The 21,535-nt window shown below is 42.9% G+C and overlaps 1 protein-coding gene across 4 annotated transcripts in view; it reads left to right on the top strand.

Annotated features, from left to right (window-relative positions):
• VCL (vinculin) overlaps nucleotides 1–21,535 on the top strand; it is a 95,940-nt gene that overhangs the window by 70,890 nt on the left and 3,515 nt on the right. For 2 of the 4 annotated variants that reach the window (XM_017663016.3, XM_017663018.3), the window contains exons 11-21: nucleotides 2,479–2,669; nucleotides 3,894–4,093; nucleotides 5,239–5,367; nucleotides 9,029–9,178; nucleotides 10,618–10,726; nucleotides 11,833–12,135; nucleotides 13,369–13,493; nucleotides 14,774–14,959; nucleotides 17,828–18,031; nucleotides 20,009–20,212; nucleotides 20,578–20,682. In XM_017663016.3, the coding sequence (XP_017518505.1) occupies nucleotides 2,479–2,669; nucleotides 3,894–4,093; nucleotides 5,239–5,367; nucleotides 9,029–9,178; nucleotides 10,618–10,726; nucleotides 11,833–12,135; nucleotides 13,369–13,493; nucleotides 14,774–14,959; nucleotides 17,828–18,031; nucleotides 20,009–20,212; nucleotides 20,578–20,682 (1,906 nt within the window). The remainder of the gene's footprint in view (nucleotides 1–2,478; nucleotides 2,670–3,893; nucleotides 4,094–5,238; nucleotides 5,368–9,028; nucleotides 9,179–10,617; nucleotides 10,727–11,832; nucleotides 12,136–13,368; nucleotides 13,494–14,773; nucleotides 14,960–17,827; nucleotides 18,032–20,008; nucleotides 20,213–20,577; nucleotides 20,683–21,535) is intronic. The other 2 variants (XM_017663020.3, XM_017663019.3) reach the window with 1 other exon arrangement.

Below are 21,535 nucleotides of genomic sequence, written 5' to 3'. Positions count from 1 at the left end.
CTAGCTATGAAAAGATTCCATGTGTGTGGGAGTGGGTGTGGGGGTGTGGTGAGGGAGTGGCATAAGGGGGAGGCATAAGAAGATTCTTCTTTCCCCAGCAATGATCTTTCTTATGTAGCAGTTATAAAAGACCCTTAAATACAACATCCTCATCACAGCTTCTTCCCTTAAAGGCTTTCATGGCATATACTTCGACTATATAGAAAAGAGGTCTGGCTTCCTCTCTCGATTAGGTATTTTTCCCTCAGAAACAATAGCAAACTAAAGCACATAATAAAAGAATGTTAAGAAAGGGCACAAGGTCAGAAGTAGAAATTCTTTCCCACCCTAGACCTTCAGCTGCCTGTTCAGGGATAACTAGTCAAGTCTCTGGTGAGATTTGGCTTTTCATTTAACTTGCATGTTTCAGTTTCTGTTCTTCCATGGGAGAGTGCCTAACATTTTTTCAGTGGTAGGTACTTTATAGAGTTCCTTCAAGTCTTATATTGACTAAGAAAACAAACTCGTGTGTAGGACCATAAAACAGAAAATGGGTAGGAGCAGGGTAGACATACTTCAGGCAGGAGGTTGTGATAGAGACCAACTTAAGGAACAACTCAAATTTTGTCATATATCAAGTTCAGTCATTTGAGGATCAATGTTTTATACCTCAAATTTTGAATAATTTAAGTGGAAAAAATATATAGTTTGACAATTGTAAAATGTTATGTCAACATAGTCAGGTGTGTGTTCATTAACATTAGCTCATTGATGTAGCCTGTTTTCATTTTTATTAGATTTAAAAATACTCAAAGGAGGAAACTGTTTTCAGGACCCTAACGTAAGTCTACATACATAGCAGACACTCATGTTCCTTAATAATGAAGAGAGAAGTAATGGTAATGATGATAATAGCAGACTTTCATGTGTGGTTGGTCACATGCCATAATTACTTGTTACTGTAACATACACATACATACAACCTCCTGGCAGCAAGACTAGCCATGATCAGAACTGAGGTAAATACCTTCTTTGTCCATCTTCATAATGGAAAAGATATAGAAATTTAGAATCATAAAGAGCTCTTACAAGTATCTAAATCAGTCATTTGGCAGGCTAATATTTTCATTTTTTATGGGTGAGACAGATAAGATTAGCCCAAAATTTACTTTTCTATGACTGAAAATGTACTTGAGATCTAAAATAAGTCAGATTCTTTATATATTCATAATGGTTAGAATGTTAAGCCTGGAGTTTTGGGGGCAGTTATCTCCCTTTGTGATGTGATTGTGGTTGTCCTTTGATTTCTGTGTTGAGGTTCTTTGGTTGCAAGGAACTAACTCAAGTAAAAAGTGGACGTTTATTGACAGTGGAGGCATCTGATGGAACCCAGTATCTTGAAGTATGGCCAGGTCTGTGGCACCTGGAAGGTCCTCCCTCCATCTCTTTGAAGCTTTGTGCTGTGCTCTATTTGTTTCACTCTCTGTTGACTGTTGTGTGCTTCTTCCAGCTTTAACATAACATTTCCAGGCTTTGTATGATTTTCTAGCTCCAGATCATACCACTAGTTCACTTTGCAGTGTTTTTATAGTATGGGCTAAGTATTACCTCTCTCAGAATCATCTGGGATGGTTGTTAAAAATGTAAATCCCTGGACCAACCCCAGGCATACTTAATCAGAATCTCTTTTGAAGGTGAGTTTTAACAGTGTTCATTTAAAAATGAGATCCCAGGTGATTTATATGCACACTAGACTTTGAGAACCACCAGAATTGAATCGGGTACCTTGCCTTCCTGTAAGCATGATAATGTCTTTGAGTTAGATAACCACCCAGTCTAATCAGTTCTGGCAAGGATTAGGGAAGTACTGGATCCCAACATAAGGTAATGTGTATAGTTTCTAGGAGTACAGCTGTGAAGTCAGACAAAGTGCCTGCCTTTAATCTTGGTTGCACCAAAGTAAGTGATGGGACTTTTGGTAAGTCATGCAACCTTTTTGTGTCTCTTATGTTTTGAATAATCAGGATAATACTGGTATCTACCTCATGTTATTGTGAGAATTAAGTAATATAAGCATGTTTGTAACAGTACCTAGCAGAAAAAACTGTACTACTACTAGTTATACTGTAACTACTTCAGTTACTGCTACACAACAAACACAGCTGCTAGGGCACCCCCAGTTCCTAGGGAAACCAGTGTTTTCAGAGATGGCAGGCCTAAGGAGTCAGCTAACCTAGTGATTACTGATTGAGCTCAGCTAATAGTTGAGTTTGATTGAGTTAGACTGGCCCAAATTCATATTTAATGTTTTAACTGGGAAAAAATCTGAATGAAAATAATTTCTTATTTAAGGGCCAAATAAATAAACCACTCTTCTTTCAAACCAAGTTAATAATAATCATTAGCCATTTGTCATCTCATTAGCATTTGTATAGCAATTAAGTCATCTCAATGTAAATAGTGTCTGTGTGACAGGAAGCTGTTTTTTTTTTTCTGCAGAGGGAAAGGAGATTCTCCAGAGGCCAGAGCGTTGGCCAAACAGGTGGCCACGGCCCTGCAGAATTTACAAACCAAAACCAACAGGGCTGTGGCCAACAGCAGGCCCGCCAAGGCAGCTGTCCACCTGGAGGGCAAGATTGAGCAAGCACAGAGGTGGATTGATAATCCCACAGTGGATGACCGAGGAGTGGGTAAGGCCATCATTGCACTTAACCCTCCTTAAGCTGATCTCAGTGAAAATAAGCATGTTGTTGATAGAGATTATGTATCATCTGTAATTGGGCCCAGATGGTTCTACAGCCACTGGTGCGTAAGTCATTCTTCAATGTGACTCCATAGCTAAGTGTAGCCAATAAGATTCCTATGATTTAATCAAGCAGAATTAATGGATAAATGATTTTGCTGTGGGCAAATAGAAAGGTTCTCAGGTTGGAACTGAAACTTTGAATGAATTATTTCCAGTCTGTGTATACTTCCATTCTATTGTACTCTGTTACTACAATCCTTATCAAGTACCCAGTTAAATAATATTTTTGAAAATAAGTAAAAGGCACTTAACTACAAAGGTTATTTTCAGCTGTGAGGGCTCCTGTATCATGTAGTCTCCAGTAGAGGTGGTGACCTAAAATTCTATATTTTGGGAGATTTTAGAAATGGATCTATAAGAGTTTAGGTCATACTATGATAGCAAGCCTGCTGAAGCTACAAGATCTATTTACCTTCTTTGCTGTATTAGTAAAAAAAATAATTTTTAAATCGGTTATTACCAGTGTTTGGGGACTCAAACAGATATATAACTTACTAGAGGAGGAATAAATTGGTACAAACTTTCTGAATGGCAGTTTGGTATTATATATAAGAGCTTTAAAAAAGTTCATATCCATTGACTCAGCAATTTGACTTACAGAAAATTTTTGTCAATAGAGATGTTTCTAAGGAGTTAAACACAAGAATGTATATAAACAGCATAAATGTTTAATAATAAGTATATGGTCAATAATAATGATTAATAATACAATATTACAAAAATTTTAGATCATGATTTTTGAAGAATATTTAATGATATGGAAAATGCTCACATTTAATAAAAAGAAACAAAGAATAAAAGTTAATGTATAGTATGATCCCAATTTTGCAAAAGAGAAATATGTGTGTGTCTAGGAGCATGCAGTGCATTAAAAGAGACTGGAAGGAAATGTGCAAATATATCAATCTCTGAGTGATGGGATTATAGGTAGTTTATCTATTCTTATTTATACTTATAATTTTCTGTGTTTTTCAGATTTTTTTTCTATCATTAGGGACAAAATATCCCCCTTATATGTTACTTTAAAAAAAATTTTTTTTTACCAGAATGGCACTGCAGTTGCCTTCTCTGGGTCTGTGTGAATTTCAGTGTTTTCCTATTGATCCAGGACAAGCTGCCATCCGAGGGCTTGTGGCCGAAGGCCATCGTCTGGCTAATGTCATGATGGGGCCTTACCGCCAAGATCTCCTTGCAAAGTGTGACCGAGTGGACCAGCTGACCGCCCAGCTGGCTGACCTGGCTGCCAGAGGGGAAGGGGAGAGTCCCCAGGCGAGGGCGCTTGCTTCTCAACTCCAAGACTCCTTAAAGGTAGAACTCAGGAGCGTGTATCTTGCATTTCTATGCCTACTAATAGAAACTAGGGAGGAAAAGTTTTTTTTTAAATATATGTAATTTCTTGAGTCTAGAGAAAGTAAAAAAAAGTGTGATCAGGGATATAAGAAAATACAGAGCTTGTTTGGAAAAAGCTTGCCAGTGTGTGACAGCAACTAAAGTTGTGTGCTCTAGGTTTCAGTGAGACAACAACTCTTATATATTTGCTCTGCCATGTATCACTTGTACTTTTCTATTTAGTCAATATTTTTAAAAAAACAGACTCTTTTTAAAAACTGATATAAGTTTATTTAAAAGGAAACTATAATCCTGAAATCTTGATCTTGATAAACTGTATTTTTTCTAATATTTAAAAGAAACACATAATTACTAAAATACAAATGTTTGTCTGTGTAAAAACTAAACATCTCAGGTATCACCAGCCAGTATATGCCACTCACCTTGAGAAACACTGGGGGATGATTGAGACTTGTTTGTATGAATTCAGAAAACTTAGATTGGACTAAGTGTCGTAGCTATGAAAAAGACTATGACTTCTAAGAATCCTCTTCTTTAGACCCATGTTAAGAAATGGATACATGTATTGGTTATCACATTTTTCTAGAAACTTAATTGAAAAACGTATCAAAAAAATCCCCATTCTTTATTTCTTTATTCTTAATGTGAGAAAATGCTTAGAAATTTGGTACTGCATCTACCAAACAATCCTTACCATTTTTATGGTTGTTGTTAATCCCCTCCAGCAATTGAGATTGAGGAACTCTGTCTCATCTCAGTGTCTTCTTTGGGTTCCACCCAATGATTCTCAGTATTGTTTCTTAGAGGTTACCTAGAAATGAAGTAAGATTTCTTCATTAGGTGGAATAGTCTCAAGAGAAATGTGGGTCATATCTTACCTCTCCTACTATACACTAATCTCTTAGAGGGTAGGATTCATATCTTAAACCTGTTCCATGCTAGCTCCATGCTTTGTACATAGTTGATGCTCAATAGTATCTATTGATGCTCAATAGATTAAAGACGAACTGTCTGAGTGAATGAATGTGTCAGTGAATTGAGGACATTGGCAGATGTGCTTTTCGATATTTCTGGAATTTTCATTTGTAAATAATGTTTTTAAGGATCTGAAAGCCCGGATGCAGGAGGCCATGACTCAGGAGGTGTCAGATGTTTTCAGTGATACCACAACTCCCATCAAGCTGTTGGCAGTGGCGGCCACTGCACCTCCTGATGCTCCCAATAGGGAAGAAGTAGGTATCTGCGGCCTTGCATTTCTTCGATGGCCAGTTACACACACACACATGCATATATATATACACACACACACACATATAATTATATATTTGTAAAGGTAAAATGTGTTTATAGTATCTATCAGGGGCAGTGGTTGGGAAATTGTAGATGAAGGGTGGAGGGTAGAAGAGGGAAGACCTTGCCACCTCTTCTCTTAGTCACAAAATGTATCAGATAGGAATGTCTTTATGACATGTCTTTAGTTGCAAACTGTAGGAGACCTGACCATCAGAGGTGAAAACAAATGGGTTTTATTTTTATCATATAACAAGAAATATGGAGGTAGGTGGTCTTGGCATCAGTTCAGCAGCTTGAACCACAAAGGCTGGCACTTCTGTGATTGTCTTGGTCTTTCCTTCATGGTGTGAGATGGTTGCTGCAGCCCTAGGTATCACGTTCGAGGCAGTGAGAAGTGAGAGATGGGGCCATTCCAGTCACAACTATCCCTTTTATTAGGGCATTTTATTCTCAACACAGAAGTCAGGGTGATCTTTTAAGCCAGTTGATGTCATTCTTCTCCTCAATCCCTTCTGATGACTTCCCTATCCTAGATGAAGCCAGAGACCTTGCAGTGAACACTAGTGCCAGTGATGTGCCGGTAGACCAGCTCTCCAGGGGAAAACCAACAAAACAAAAGCCCTGATTTGTAATGCTTGTTGGTTTCTATGAAGTGACTGCTCCCATCACAGCTGTTTCAATGTAGGCACTGAGAGCAGAGTTGGGAAGGGATGGGTGCATTTGGCTCCTGTGAGTTGGTGCAAGGAGCTTCAGCAAACTACTGTGTCTGGGCCCCGTCCACTTCTCTGACCTCACATGGTACCTCTCTTCTCCCTGATGTTCCTTTTTACGTAGACCTTGTTTTATTATATTCCCAGTATTCCTTCCTTGTGTTTATATGTTCTAACCTTGCGGCTGTTGCGCTTGTTAATCTCTCTGGTCTTCCCATGGATAACCAAATGTGTTACTCACCTTCTTCCACTGTCTACTGAAATGTCACTTTTGGGGCACCGCCTAAGACAACAATTCTACCTTTATTCCCAGGATTTCCTAATACCTGTGTCCTACTTTTCTCCTTGGTATTATCAACATTTGACATATTTGACTCATTTTCTGTTTGTTTTTCTCCTTCACATTAGCATGAATACTCGAGGCAGTCAGGACTTTGTTTTGTCTTTACTTTATTCCCAGTTCTTAGAACAATGCCTGGCACATTGCTGGTGCTGAATGAATGAAAGTAGAGGCTTTCCCAGAAGTCCCCCAGGAGACTTGCATAGGTCTCATTGGCTAGAACTCTTCACATGGCTATTCTAGCTGCAGAGCAATCTAGGAAAGCAAATATTTGGTATTCTAGTCTCTATAGTGTTGGCAGCAAAGGAGAAGGGGTTGCATCAGACAGCCAAAGCTGTACAGAGCTCTGGTATTCACACTTGCAAATACTGTTTTCTTTTTCTAGCCTAGATAACTGGGTAGTTCACCTCATGGATTCCCTTAGGCTGGGGTGATTTGCTATTTTTTCATTTCAGACTTCTCTGAGTTTCGTATGAGTAGATCCAGCCATCTGCTGGCCATCCCCACCTAGGTGCTTTCTGGGTACCCCAGCATGTGTTGTCCTTCCCCCATTCTCTCTCTCAGAAATTTGTAAGTCACCTTTGACTCTTCCCTTCCCTTCCTCTTCCCACATCAGTAAATAACTAAGGCCGGCTAATTGGATCTCACAAATATCTCTTGAATCCTTATATTTTCCATTCATGTTGCCACAGCTCTAGTTCTGATCCTTGTCCCCTGCTGCCTGTATGCCTGCATGGCTGTGACTGTTCTTTGAATCTGTCACTAGGCTACCAATAAAATAAAAATACAGATCTGACCCTGATATATTACTGCTTAAACCTTTCAGTGGGCCTTCCCTTCACATAAGAGAAAGCCAGAGCTCTGTGATCTGGTTTCTGAGACTCTTGTCTATACCAGTTTCCAACAAGCTCCTGCCTCTTAGTTGATGCCTCAGCAATACTACTGAATTGCTTATAGTTTCCTGCAGACTCTGTCCTTTCTCCCTTCCGTGTCTTTTTTCTTTCTGTCTCTCTGCCTAATTATCTCGCCCTTCTTTTTTGGCTAATTCCTATTTACCCTTTATCCTAATATCCTCTACTTCCCGGACAGGTTTAAGTGCCTTTCCTTTTGTTCCCATGATATCGGTGCCTTGCTTTATTATTATTACACACAGCACACTCTAAGTATCTGTTCCTGGGCCTTTTTTTACATCTTAAGGATGTGAGCTCCTTGAGTTGCAAAAGCTGTGTCCTATTAATTTTTGTATCAGTACCTACTCCAGGGTCTGGCACATAGTAGGTGCTCAGCAAATTTTGATGGAGTGACAAGAAAAGTAAGCTAAGCAGTTAATTAAATCAAAGGGAGTCGGAGACCTGGGCTAGAATTGAGATGGTCACCCAAGGCAGGCAAAAAGCCCTGTAGATCCAGAGTGTGGGAAACAAGCCAAGGCAAGAAACAAGGGCTAGAGCCAGGAGAAGGGGACTAGATGATCATAGGCATAGGCAGAGATTCTGAGCATTAAATAGTGAGAACCCAGGTAGCTGAGTCCAAATAAGAGGTTAGGCTGGGGAAGAGACTTAAGTGGGTAAACACAAAACACGGGCAATGAGATTAGAGGCTGCTCTTGAACCAGGAGACCTTTAGAGATTGTCTGCGAGGAGCCACACCTGGTCTCGAAGAATGGGCAGTTGGACCCCTTTGGGGGAGGCCAAGAAGAGGTATGTATTCTGTCAGTAGTTCCTGACATGCTGTGTGTATAGTACAAACCTGACCCTGTGCTGTTCAGTATACCTTCTTTTTTCAAGCATCAATTCTAATAATGTTATCCAAACAAATGACAGAAAAGCTTTTGTCATTTTAGCTAAGTTAAATATCTATGTGCCCTTCATGGCATGCAACCTTGTGTAATATCCATGTTGAAGGAAAAGTTCTTCAAAATTGGAGACCTGAATGAACAATTCAGCAGATGGTTTTGCATTGGAGTAATAAAAGTCAGCCTTCCTTGCCCTTGTGTCAGTCCTGAGTGTGACCTGTCATTTTTCCCTTGGAGGTCAGGGGCAGAGTTTTTAAGACATTAATGGTAATGAGATCTTGTGAGGGATGCTACCCTGAGGAGGCCAGAGTTCAACTTAGGACTCTGTGGAAATTCTTGGCTTTTAATGTACCCAGCCACCTCCACTGGAGCCTGAAATGGGTTTGTCTGTCTTCTTTAACCTAGAGGATAATCCTTGTGGGAATGGGGATTATTGGAGTCTTTATGTTCTGTTAACTGCTTGTTGCAGAGTACATGGTACTGCATGTCCTGTCTGCACTTGGTAAGCAGGGGTTGAACTGAAATTCAAGGGTATGTGTGGGTGCGCACATGCATGCACATGATGTTGTGTGGAGATGCACATGGCAGGGCCGAGACTTGGCATTTGACTGTTGTCTTATTAATTAGGGTTTGATGTCATCTCTGAAGTCTTTATTGAGCAGTTGCTGCCTCTGCTTAAAGAGAGACTTTGTCAGAGTTGGCCTGAACCCCCTGTTTTATTGAAATACATTTTCTTAATGTCTTTGTTTTTCCTCAAGGTGTTTGATGAGAGGGCAGCTAACTTTGAAAACCATTCAGGAAGGCTTGGAGCCACGGCAGAGAAGGCGGCTGCTGTTGGAACTGCTAATAAATCAACGGTGGAAGGCATTCAGGCATCAGTAAAGACAGCCCGAGAGCTCACACCCCAGGTTGAGTTTTGCTCACTCTTCATTTCAATACTCACCATATAGTATTGAGTAAAGAAGGTTAATTACAGAATAGTTTATATGTTTTTGAACACTTAACTATAAAACAGCACAAAAGAAACACAGACCAACAGTGTCAAAATCATTTTTATAGTGTTTGAATTTTTACAATGATTGTAGACTAGTTTTGAAAGTAAAACCCCTTCCCTCCCCAACATAATTAGGGAAATATTTGGAAAATCTTAAGAGGTGAGTTTTGATTTTAGAGCTTATGCCTTTCCCCACCTCTTTGAGGGTATTTAAAAAAATTCAGTTCTGTCCATAACTTGTTTTCTTTTTTCTACATAGGTATATAACGAAAACATAGCTAGTATGATGTGAACAGTATATTGGAAGAAAACAAACTGAGCAGGAATTCAAGTTCTAATAAGTGATAGATTGTCTCCAAAATATCCATTCAACATCATTTAGTGTGATGTTTGCATGATTTTTCTTCCAATCAAATTATGGAAAGTTCATTATTTTATTCATTTATTCAGCAGATATTTTATTGAGTATCTGTTATATTAGGAACTGTTAGGCTTTACAAATCTATGATACTGGCTTTAATGGGAACTTGCAGGGAGAGACAGGTAAAAGCACATCTCTGAATGTTCAACTTTTGCCCATATGGTATGTCAACAAGTTAAATTCTCTTGAAAAATCATACTTCTTCAACTTAAAAAAAAACTTCCATAAAATACGAACATGTCCAACTTTCTTTAAAAACTTTCATAAAAATGGAACATGAAACAGAATTTCTGTGTTAAAAAAAGAAACAGAAAACTAGACATAGAGCAAGGACACTGGAGACAGAACTGGACTTGAAACTGAGTTTCCTCGTCTGTAAAACAGAGTTAAACTTCCTAAGGGATTGTTTTAAGAGGATGCATGTACAGCCCGTAACTCAACAATTGTAAGTGTTAGTTCCTTCCCAAGTGCTGTAACAGATTAGCTGGAAACTTTTGAGCAATTGAAAAAACTACATTTTCTGAGTCTCAGTTTTTGTATATATAAAGCAGAGAAATTACCTCTTTATTTTTTATAAATATTCACCAATCAATTCTCAGTAATTTTTATTATCTTTTTTAATGGTGCTTTATGAGATGGAAGAGTTCATATCAATGGCTTAAATATATGTCAGTTTTTGTATATTCTAAAGTATCAGGTGAGCACCCACTTACTCTATTACCTTCTTAAAATCAGGTTGTGAATGTAAAACCTTTTGTGAGGACCCATTCTGGGGAGCTTATTTACGAGACTAAGCCTATTTTGTTCAAGAGACTTGCCGATTTTTGGCTTCATAGTGCCATCTGCAGGTAGAGAGGAGAAAGCTTCACTGAAGGTTTGCATTGAAGTGAGACAGTACCCTGGTGGTTAAAGGTTGTTTTCGTCATTGGCAGGTCGTCTCAGCGGCTCGTATCTTACTTAGGAATCCTGGGAATCAAGCTGCTTATGAACATTTTGAGACCATGAAGAACCAGTGGATCGATAATGTTGAAAAAATGACAGGTAGATTTGTGTGCAAAGTTGTTACAGTCTAATCATTGAGGAATGAGTTCTGAGAAACATGAGCAGGACCTGTTGTGTTACTCAGCTGTAATTGGATAAGGGGACAGTCATGTGCTCCACAGCCTACTTGGCCCTGATTAAGGCTGCTGAGCAGCAGCGGCTTCCCATTCAAGCCTTGCATCTTTGTCTGAAGAGAGACTCTTTGAGTCTCTTATTTTAATGCTGCCCTCCTGGTGTGATGTTTATTGTTACAGCTCCTATCTTCCCTTTGAATAGTGTCTTTGCCCAGTCTGAGCCAGAGTTTGGTTTCAGAGGCTGGGGGGTGGTGTTTGTGGATACCGTAAGTGTCCCTGTCATTTTCAGTGGGTTCACATTTCAAGGAGCCACAATAGCTACCATTTAATACAACTTGCCTCAGAGTTTCCTCCAACTTATCAACTTCGTAGTTCAAAAAAAAAGAAGAAATCAGCCTCCAACAAGCCTGTGTCGGTGCAGAAGTGGCATCTCTGAATCTTCTTCCTTTTCTGAGGGGGGAGGGAGTGGAGAGGAGGGAAGAAGTGAGGAATGTAGGCTTTCGGCTTCCCTGCATCACCTGCTACAACAGGGTCCATAGCAGCCAGAGATGAAAGTGGAGCGCCTGAGGTGTCTGAAGAGAGGTAACAGAAACAAGAAACAGGCTGTTAGGTTATTGGAATCCTCCATGTGGCTCCTGTTGGGCCCTGTAGGCTGCCAACAAGCAACAGATGGCCAGGGAGTGAGACGGGAAGGGAGAAAATATTAACAGATGAAGTGGTGAAGGTTTCAGACGCAATCCTTGCTTCTCCCTGATGTCGTTGCCTTTCTGGTTGTCTGTGGTAGAGACAAGGCCAGTGATCACGGGGTCGGTGTCAGTGCTGTGAGTTTATACGGCCCGCTGGGCTGCGTCCTCACTTCTCTTTGCTATGGAATTCACCTGGAAGTGTTTGATTGTATAACAGGGTCTTTGAGCCGAGGGAGAGAATTCTGGATGTTGTACTTTCATGTGAGAAACTTGAGCGGACAACAGGGTTTTGGAGTCTCTTTTGTTCTGAAATTGCAACTAAATTCCATTTCTGTTCTCCTGACAGGGCTGGTGGACGAAGCCATTGATACCAAATCTCTGTTGGATGCTTCTGAAGAAGCAATTAAGAAAGACCTGGACAAGTGTAAAGTAGCCATGGCCAACATTCAACCTCAGATGCTGGTCGCTGGGGCAACCAGTATAGCTCGGCGGGCCAACCGAATCCTGCTGGTGGCTAAGAGGGAGGTGGAAAACTCTGAGGATCCCAAGTTCCGAGAGGCCGTGAAAGCTGCCTCTGATGAACTGAGCAAAACCATCTCCCCAATGGTGATGGATGCCAAGGCTGTGGCTGGAAACATTTCTGACCCTGGTAAGCAATGCATGGTGTGGTTCACCTCAGCTGCAAGGTTAACTTAGGAAGCTGACAGGGTGGTGAGAAATTATGCACCCCACAGTAACCACATACAAAGTCTGGGAGCAAAAACTACAGACACTTAGTTTAGAAATGCTGTATTAATCTCTTTGCTGTCTAAAAAAATGCTGGACTGAAATTTTCTGCAGTATTGGCAAGTTTTTGTAAGTTAGTTTCTCTGGACCAACTTCTTGCTTTCTTAATATTGTCTGATTCACTAGGTTTTGAACGTGTTTTGTCATTGTTTGGAAACTTCTCAAAAGATGTACAAGAACCATTTAACAACTATTTAGCTTATATAACTGGCTTAACTTCTGCTTTTCTTAAAATGCTTTTTCTCTATAAAATATTCTCTGTTTCTGTCAAATCTAGGGGGCTTAAGTCAACCTGTAGGTTTCTTAGGTGATTATCCTGGTCCCACACCAAAGACTCTGGGTTTTCTTTAGCTGAATTTTGATCATGTTTTCAGTACTGCTAAAGACGTTACCACTTCTGTAGTTGGAAACCTCTGAATTCCTTCTGGTTCCAGCATCCAGTGTGCTGGCCTCTTCTGTGAGTGGAATCTAGTCAGTGTGAGAGTGTGGGAAGGAGGGGCTGCCTTATTCATCCTTCACCCGGACAGAATCTTCCTAGTATCCTCAAACCAGCATCACTAAGAACATGCTTAGTTTCCTAACTGGAGTTGCTAATAGTTTGAGTAGATTCCTGAATTCTCAGTGACTGGGTATGGTGGCAGGAGCAGTGCAGGGGTTAAGATGCTTGATGCCAAGTGGAGCAGTGGAGTAGGGAGCAAGGTGAGAAGTGCCCTGGGGAAGGTGTGCACAGCCTGAAGCTGACATCTCCCTTTTCTGAGGTGGGCAGGCTTACTTCTTGACTGCTTCATCACAAGAGGCGATGAGCACCATCTGAGCCCAAAGTGTTCACATCCGGGGATGCCCTGAGTGCTTGTTAGCTGTGCAGGCAGAAGGCACCTTGATCACTACAGGGAGAGCTGGTTGGTGATTTTAGGCTCTTTGCAGGGCTCTGGCCTCTGCCCTGCCTACCCCTCCCTTCCCCTTCAATCACTGCCTCTGATGCCTGCTGGCAGCTTTATATCCAGCTTTTATTAATGGAAACCAGTTCTTCTGCTGGGTAGACAGTGCTCCAGAGCCCTGACCTGCCTGGCTGAAAGTGAGGGCATCTTGTCTTTAGGCCTGCAGAAGAGCTTCCTGGACTCAGGATATCGGATCCTGGGAGCTGTGGCCAAAGTCAGAGAAGCCTTCCAACCGCAGGAGCCTGACTTCCCGCCTCCCCCACCAGACCTTGAACAGCTCCGCGTAAGTAAATTCAGAGATGGGAAGAACTGAGCAGCAGGGTTTTGGCACTGTAGCCAGAGAAAGGTAGACTAGTTTGGAGCCATAATCACTAGGTGGCTTGTTTAGCTTCTACGTGAAGCTTTGGCTGAAGTACGACTTGCCTTTGATTCCTAAATCTCATGCAGTCCGAAGCTGGTGCTTATGCATGGGGCATGCTGGGCGGGTGGGAGTCTCTGATGTTGGGCCCCCGTGGTGGGGCCTGACTGGAGCAGGACAGTGGGCTGTGATAAGTGCAGGCATTTTGAGTGATGAGTTAATGGGGCAGGTTAAGAGGGTGAGAATAATCTGCACAGCTGTCCTGAGGAGTGCGTATGTGTTCCAGTTGACAATGGGAAAACTGAATGGTTTTACTCTTGTGTACATTCCTTTCTTTGACTTTTTTTCAGTAACAAATGTAATACAATTCTTTAAAGTTAATTTTCCCCCAACTGTAAAATCTTTTGATGCCCCCCAAAGTACCATGAATTTATTTGGTAAATGGTTTAGGTTTAGGAGGAGGTAGCTGGGCGTTATCTTACAGATAGAAATCCTAGAATCAGAAACTGATTATTTTTAGACATTTCCTCTAGCTAATAGTATTGCAAAGAGATTTACTTTTGGACTAGCTTGTCAAGGCAACAATTCGATTTACTTTCCTTGATTTTCTTTCCCATATCTGATGTCAGTAAAAGATATGTTTTAAGTCGGTTGAGGACAAAATTGGGTCATTGTGTCTAGGTAAAGAACAGTGCTTCCTGGCCTCTTGTGCTTCGTTTGATTCTCTTCAGCTGGGCTGTTGGCAGGTGGTTAATGGCCCAAGAGAGGGCTGTTCTGGGGAATGGCTCCTTACTTAAGTCATAGAATCATGGCATTTAGAATCAAGATTTTAAAGGCTATTTGGTCTAGCTACCCCTTATTGACAGATGAGAAAACTGAGGTCCAAGGAAGGTACTTGCCTTTGCAGCTGCCGCTCAAGAGAGTCAGGACCAGAACTTAGCTCTTGAGAATCTTGGTCTGACAGTGCTGTACGTGCCTCCCTGAGGTGTGTCCCAAACAGTAGCTGCTAGCTTTTTGTGGAGGAAAAAAAGTAAGAAAGTATGTTTCTCTTGAGATTGAAGCAGGTGGTCTTATGCTCACTGTTGGTGGTCTTCTGTGGAGTGAATGTGGGTGGCTTTTCTGGAGGTGCTTTTAGAGGAAAATAGAGGATTTTGGCAGGGAGTAGTTTCTAGGGCTTTACTCACAACCTGGTTATTCTTTTTTAGCTGACAGATGAGCTCGCTCCTCCCAAACCACCTCTGCCTGAGGGTGAAGTCCCTCCGCCCAGACCCCCACCACCGGAAGAAAAGGATGAAGAGTTCCCTGAGCAGAAAGCCGGGGAGGTGATTAACCAACCAATGATGATGGCTGCCAGGCAGCTCCATGATGAAGCTCGCAAATGGTCCAGCAAGGTAAGTAATGAAACTTTTCTTGGGGAGAAAGGATAAAGAACCATGCACACAGCCCAGAAAGAATCTGTTAGGAAAGTCATGCCCTCTCTGCCTTGACTCCTGTCATTGCCAATAGCATGATCCTCTTCTGGTGGTTTTGTGAGATGTTTCTGGTACTCGATGGTTTCTTCTCACCCCAAAAGTGAGAGCTAGGGCGCCTGTGGTTTGAGAGAAGGACTCCTCTCCGCTGCCCTGACCCCAGACATTTGGGGTTGCTTAGAAATCGCTTTTCTTTCTTGGGATTATTGTATGTTTTTAGAGGCTCTCTTGTAAATCATCAGCACTCCATACATGAAACTGTCTTCTGTCGGCTCTGCTGCAGCGAGATAAAATCTTTGCGTTTTCCTTCTATTTTTTCACAGAAGCAAGTAGTGTCTTGGAAGCCACTTGCCTTTCCCTTTTCTCAGAATTGTCTTACCCCTCAACTCAAGACAGCTCCAGGCTAATTCCAACTCAACCAGTCTGAATGTGTAAATATTTATGTGGTTGGTGAAAATTTGGATGCTGCAGCAGTCCTGTGAATAACTTTTGCCTGTTTTCTCCCTAAATGATGAAACATGAGTGGTAGCTTTTCCAGAGAAGAGCTAAATATTATTGCTAACCTTGTAGTGAAATGTAGTTCCAACTCAGTTCTAAACTGTTTCCAATGGGACCTGAGATCTTTATTCCCACCATCTATTTGACTTTGTTCTTTTCACACCCTCATCCCTCTCAGGCTCTTGTAATGCATATCGTTCCCCAGGGACCTCATGCTTATGCAGCTGATCTTGTTTTTTTCAGATTGGGAAACTGACCTTGGTTTTTCACCTCTGTGTTTTTCTGAAACTGCTAGCTGTGAGCCCAAGTTCTAAGAAGGAACGGTAACCTTGCTATAATCATCTCTCTCCAACTGGCACATACACATCCCTGGGATCATTAGCAGAGTCTTGGTGTGTAGGGGGAGTGGGGTGGGAGTGACACTGGAGGTTGGTTTTACTCAAAGATTTTAAAGGAAATATAAATTCCATTTCCATAAACCCAGATACATTGTGCAGCAGTAGACAAAATACACATGAATTATAAAGGTAAAACTGCAGCAAAGGAGCAGGCAGCATTGGCCTACATACTTACCCTGCTCTGCCATTTGTTGCCAGAAGCCCTTAGGTCTGTCTCTGGGGGGTTGAAGCATTGGGATTATTGGCTGTGAGCCATGTGCAGTCAGGAGCTACTTGAACCGTGTGTGTTTAGGGGGTGGTAATGGTATGTTGTTGTGCATCTCTCAGTCTGTCTTTGCACACTGAGGTACTCTAAACCCCAGCAGCAGTGAGCTAGCCTCTTCTCTAAGGAATGGGGTTGAATCCTGGTTGAGATAAGAGTTTAGGCAAAAGGAGTCATTGGTACCTGAACTCCTTGTTTGCCCTGAATCCTCCAACTTCATTGTCACCTTTTGGAGACAGGTTTGGAGACAGGTTTTGGGGCCATTTAAGCCTCTCGGGGAGCTGTGGATGCATCTCTCAATGACTTGCAGGTCAGGAACCATTGTAAACCATTAAGCAGTCATCTGGCCTGACCTCTGATCTTCGCCTGCCACCCCGTTCCCTTGCTGACCTCTCACCGATGGCTCAGGCAGAGCTGTTCAGGGTGTGTGCAGGGTAAGACTTTTAGGAGTGATAGCATTCTCAAATAAAATTCCACACCAACTCCTACTTACTCCTAGTAAGAGATGTTTGACACAAAGACCCTGTGTGACCATTCTTCATATATATGGTTTGGCTTTGAGGCAATTCCTTTTATTTTCCTTTCCCTGGGCCTATTTTCAGCATTTGATCCCCTTGTCTCCTCCCCTGGCCTTTTGGAATCCCCATCCCTGGTATTAAATTCATTCTCTCCCTCTCATGGGCACCAGTTTTGGGCTCCTCTGAGCTCAGTCTTACCAGTTGCCAAGTTCATGCATTATCTTATCTGTGAAATACATAAATTGAGGTTGCGGGGAGAACCCTATTTTGCCACAGGAGAGATTTAGGTTGTACCCAGAGAACAGCTTTCTGAGTTGGTACTAGTGATGGATGCAACATGAGATTGTGGAGGCATTGTCTCTGAAGACCTCGAGGGGATAGAGTGAGCTGGTTTGACATGTGGATTCTCCCTAAGGGGGAGCCTGGAGGAGGCGTCCTCTGGAGGCTCCTTCCAGCTGGGCGATTGTGGGATGTTTGGTAAATCCTCTTTGCTCACCATTGTGTTTGTTTTCTTGCCTTTTTCCTAGTTTGATATCTGTTGCCCCTGATGTAGTTTTAATTCTGGCACTTTTAACTCCTGAAGGAAATAACGTGTCTGGCAGCTGCAGAGCTGACCCAAGTCACTTCATGTGTCCAGGTGGAGCAGTGTCCATGTGAGCCAGCTGGGTGTTGTTCACTTTGTTCTGTTCAAAGCAGGTTGTGTGGCTGCATTTACTTTTCCCCCCAGGATTCCTTCTAAAGGTAATCAGCTCCTGTTTGGCTGTTAGACTCCTCAAAATGTTCTGACATTAAGTACTACTACTCTTGGCAAATTTAACTCTGGTAGTAGGTGTATAAAAAAGGAATGCCCCTTGCTTTCATGGTATATTTCTGTGGAAACCCTTTGCATTAGGGTGAGTCTCTTCACTTGCTGTGAACAGGGTGGTCTGGGCTGGTGCTGGAGGCAGAGAATTCCCCATGTGGAGCCTGGTCACCTGTTGCCTGGAGATTGTGCCATTTTCTTTCCCATCCTAGGCAAGCTTTGGTTACTAAACCAGCTGAAGCCCAATTTCCCAAGTCCTACTGCTCTTACTAACACTGTCCCTGTTTCTTATCCTTCCTGCTGTCAACAAAGCTGGGTAACCCAGCTGCTGAGGTGGGGAGAGGTGCTGTAGCTGAGGCAGATGTGGCTGATGCTGTTGGGTTCCCTGTCCCCCCTGACATGGAAGACGATTACGAACCTGAGCTGCTGTTAATGCCATCCAATCAGCCGGTCAACCAGCCCATTCTGGCTGCTGCTCAGTCATTGCATCGGGAAGCTACGAAGTGGTCTAGTAAGGTACTGATTAGCACCCCCCAGTCGGGGCTGCTCCATATGCATCTGGCCATGTGCAGCCTTGACACATTGCATCACTCATGATCTGTGCGGGTCCTGTGAGTCTGGGCAGGGTGGGCATCTGTCTGTCTGCACCTTGTTGTTAGGACTGGCTTCACAACTTTGATAGGTCTGCTAATGCCAGATAAATTGGACTGCATTTATGTTTGGGGCATATAGGGAGATGGGGTCACTTTTTGAAATGATTCCTTTTCTTGCCGACCTTGTGGCCACTATTGGGACCTTAAACCTCTTGGGAAGCTGTGGATGCCTCCCTCAATGACTTGCAGGTCAGGAACCACTGAAGACCATTAAGAGGTTACCCTGCCTGACTATTGAGCTTTGCCTGCCACCTGCTGTCCCTGCTGACCTCTCACTGATGGCTCAGGCAGAGCTGATCAGGGAGAGAAGCAGCTTTATAGTGCAGGGCCTTGGGGGAGAACTGCTTGCTGCCCTGCACTTGGCTGTGTGGCAGATGCTGGCCTTAGTGGGAATCCACAGGGAAAGGGGTCACTGACTGCTTGTCCAGGTGTTTTGGTGGGTGGGGGTGGGAGTGGGGAACAAAGAGCACTCATGGCTGCAGGTCAGGTGGCAACAGAGCTTTGGCCTCAGAGACTGAGGAGTGAAGGGTGGGTGTAATCACTTTTTCCCTTTGAAGGTGGCATGCTGCAAGAAGAAAGGGTTTGACGAGTGATGGGTAATAACTAACCTGGGCACCACACTGTCTTCTAATCAAGGTCATGAAATCCGGGCATGATCCCAGGTCTGCACTGGAATAGGTGGGCCCAGATGGCCTAACATGCTCCTGTTCTCAAGACTTTTTCCTGTACCTGTTCTTTCCAGCCTCAATTACTGCCTGAGATGTTACCCACTTCCCACCGTGAATGATCAGCCACTTCAGGAAGCCTGTGGAGGTGCTCAGAGTGCCCCGCAGTGGCGTGGTCTGTGTATGCCTCACTGCATTATTAAGAATCATGAGGGGAAAAATCAGTAGGGCCTGGTCTTTTAGGTAGTTTTGAACATTGCAGTTGTTATTTTTGCTTGTTATCAGCCAAAAGATGAGCCTTTTGAGGGCATAATGTAAACTGTATCTTTTGTTATTATGGCCAATGAGGGTTTTAATGAACCAAAATGCCAAATCTAAACAAACTGCTGTTAGTTGGGGTGGAGATTCCATTTACAACTTGACTCATGATTTTTATTTTCCTGGTGCATCTCCAGCATCCTCTTAGCTGAAGGTTTCTTTAATTGAAGCCACTTAGCTGAGGGGACTGAAAAATTGATTACTGGCCTTTTTTAAATGTGAAAAATTAACATGTTCGTTTAGGTTGACAGGACAAACAAGAGGCAGTAGAGAGAGGGCAGGAGCAGTCTACGTCAGAAAATATCTTTTCTCACCAAGGCTGGAAAGAGATTCTTGGTTCAAATTCCAAGTACAGCAGTGACAGTCCTTGCTGCTATCTTTAACAAGGGTGAGGATAAGGAGGAGGATTTCAGCAACTGGAAAGGCTCCTCTGTATTCTTCCCCTCAGGCCAGCTCTACTGCTTTCCCCCTATAGAAAGAAAAATGCCTGTTTAACCAACCTCTTGGCCCCATCCACATTTTATTGACATGATTAACCTGGAGATGCCGAAGTGCTTGTTCAGTGCTGTGCCTGGGGCGCACATGTTGCCCTTTCAGACTAATATCCAGGTCTTCCTTTTTGCAATCCGGTGGCCCTCTCTTTGCTGAGGCGAGTGCCCTGGCTCACTCTTCTCTCTCTCTCTCTCTCTGTTCCTCCTGTGCTATTCATATCACTCACGAATAATCCTGTTATCCTCTTCTCACCCTTCCAGAGGGCTGCTAGATCAGGCTCCCTCCTCTTTTCTCTGTGTTTCTGCTTCCTTCGAACTTGGCCAGTGTGTGGGCTGAGCTCACACTGTATCTTTGCTTCTCTCTAGGGTAATGACATCATTGCAGCAGCCAAGCGCATGGCTCTGCTGATGGCTGAGATGTCTCGGCTGGTAAGAGGAGGCAGTGGTACCAAGCGGGCACTGATTCAGTGTGCTAAGGACATCGCCAAGGCCTCAGATGAGGTAACACGATTGGCCAAGGAGGTTGCCAAGCAGTGCACAGATAAGCGGATCAGAACCAACCTCTTACAGGTACTCAGGAGTGTGAATGTGTGTGTGTGTCTATGTGTGTGAGAATTGGAGGTGGGGTATGGGAAGAAGAAAGCAGCAGAGAAAATTGGGTGAACAAGGTGGAGGCACTTCAGAGTGGAAATAGCAGAAAGGGGAAATACATGTGTATCTGGGACAGATTTAGTAAAGTTTTTTCCTATTCAAGTGAAGGAATTTTAATGCTTCCATTTCTGGGTGAAGAGACTCCACTGATTCTAGGGAGAAAATTAAGTGCAATCCTAACTTACTGAATGCTTTCTGCATGCCAGCCACTAGGAATGCAGCAGTGGGTAAGTCTTGCCCCAAAGATGCTTGTGGGATAGAAACATACTAAATTTTCCTTTTAGGTATGTGAGCGAATTCCAACCATAAGCACCCAGCTCAAAATCCTGTCCACAGTGAAGGCCACCATGCTGGGCCGGACCAACATCAGTGACGAGGAGTCTGAGCAGGTACGTGTCTGCTGCTTCTGGTTTCTTGCCAGCAGCTCTGTGCCACTTTGTAGCAATGTAATTCAGCTTTGGGGAAATTTTACCTGTGAATATTCAGTATGAGGGATGGAGTCTTCGACTCTCCTAGACCACATTTGTGTTGGAGATGCATCCAAAATGTGAAGGTGAAGTAAAGCTCTTGGGCAGCTTTTGTCATTTTACAGGTGGGAGATTGAGGCCTTGTGAGGCTAAGTGTCTGAGTCAGTAGTAGTTAGGACTCCACTCAGTTCTTGTCCTCCCTGGAATAGGTTTGGCTTTCTCGAGGTCTCCAGTGCCTGTTCACTTCCACCCATGTATCTTTTTGGCTGGAGAGAATTTCTCCATTCTAGCTCTGAGGTGGTAAGTACCTCAGTGAGGATGAATAGAATAGGCTTCTCAGGGACCTGTGCTAAAGCTGCGGTGACAGCTCAAAGGAGGTGCTTCTCTTTTGGTTTCTTTGATAGGAGATTGAAATAAAGATGGTGGGAGGGTTCTCTTATGTATGCTTCTTGTGTATGTATCTTGGCAACCACTTGCTGGGAGTTTGTCCTCCTTTCCTGCTTCCTGGAAATGTGGCCCAGTTCTTTTAGAAAACCCTCATTTGAGCACCTCTTCCTCTCCTTGCCTTCCCTCTAGTAGCCCCTGCCCAGAGTTCCTATTTCTTCTTGGTGTAGGTAGCATTATCTTTTATTGAACTGCCAGACAAGGCTCATCATATGTGGTCTCTGTAACTGGCACTGTATTAGGTCCCATAAAAAAATCACACAGTCTCTCCCCATGGGAAACTCAGGGTTTGGGAGTCTGTGTCCAACTTCTAGACCAGGAGACAGGGGCA

The sequence above is a fragment of the Manis javanica genome, chromosome 7 (genome assembly GCF_040802235.1).
Source record: "Manis javanica isolate MJ-LG chromosome 7, MJ_LKY, whole genome shotgun sequence".
NCBI classification, from domain to species: domain Eukaryota; kingdom Metazoa; phylum Chordata; class Mammalia; order Pholidota; family Manidae; genus Manis; species Manis javanica.
Note: the sequence above shows the minus strand (reverse complement) of the source record. Positions and strands in the feature narration are given on the sequence as shown.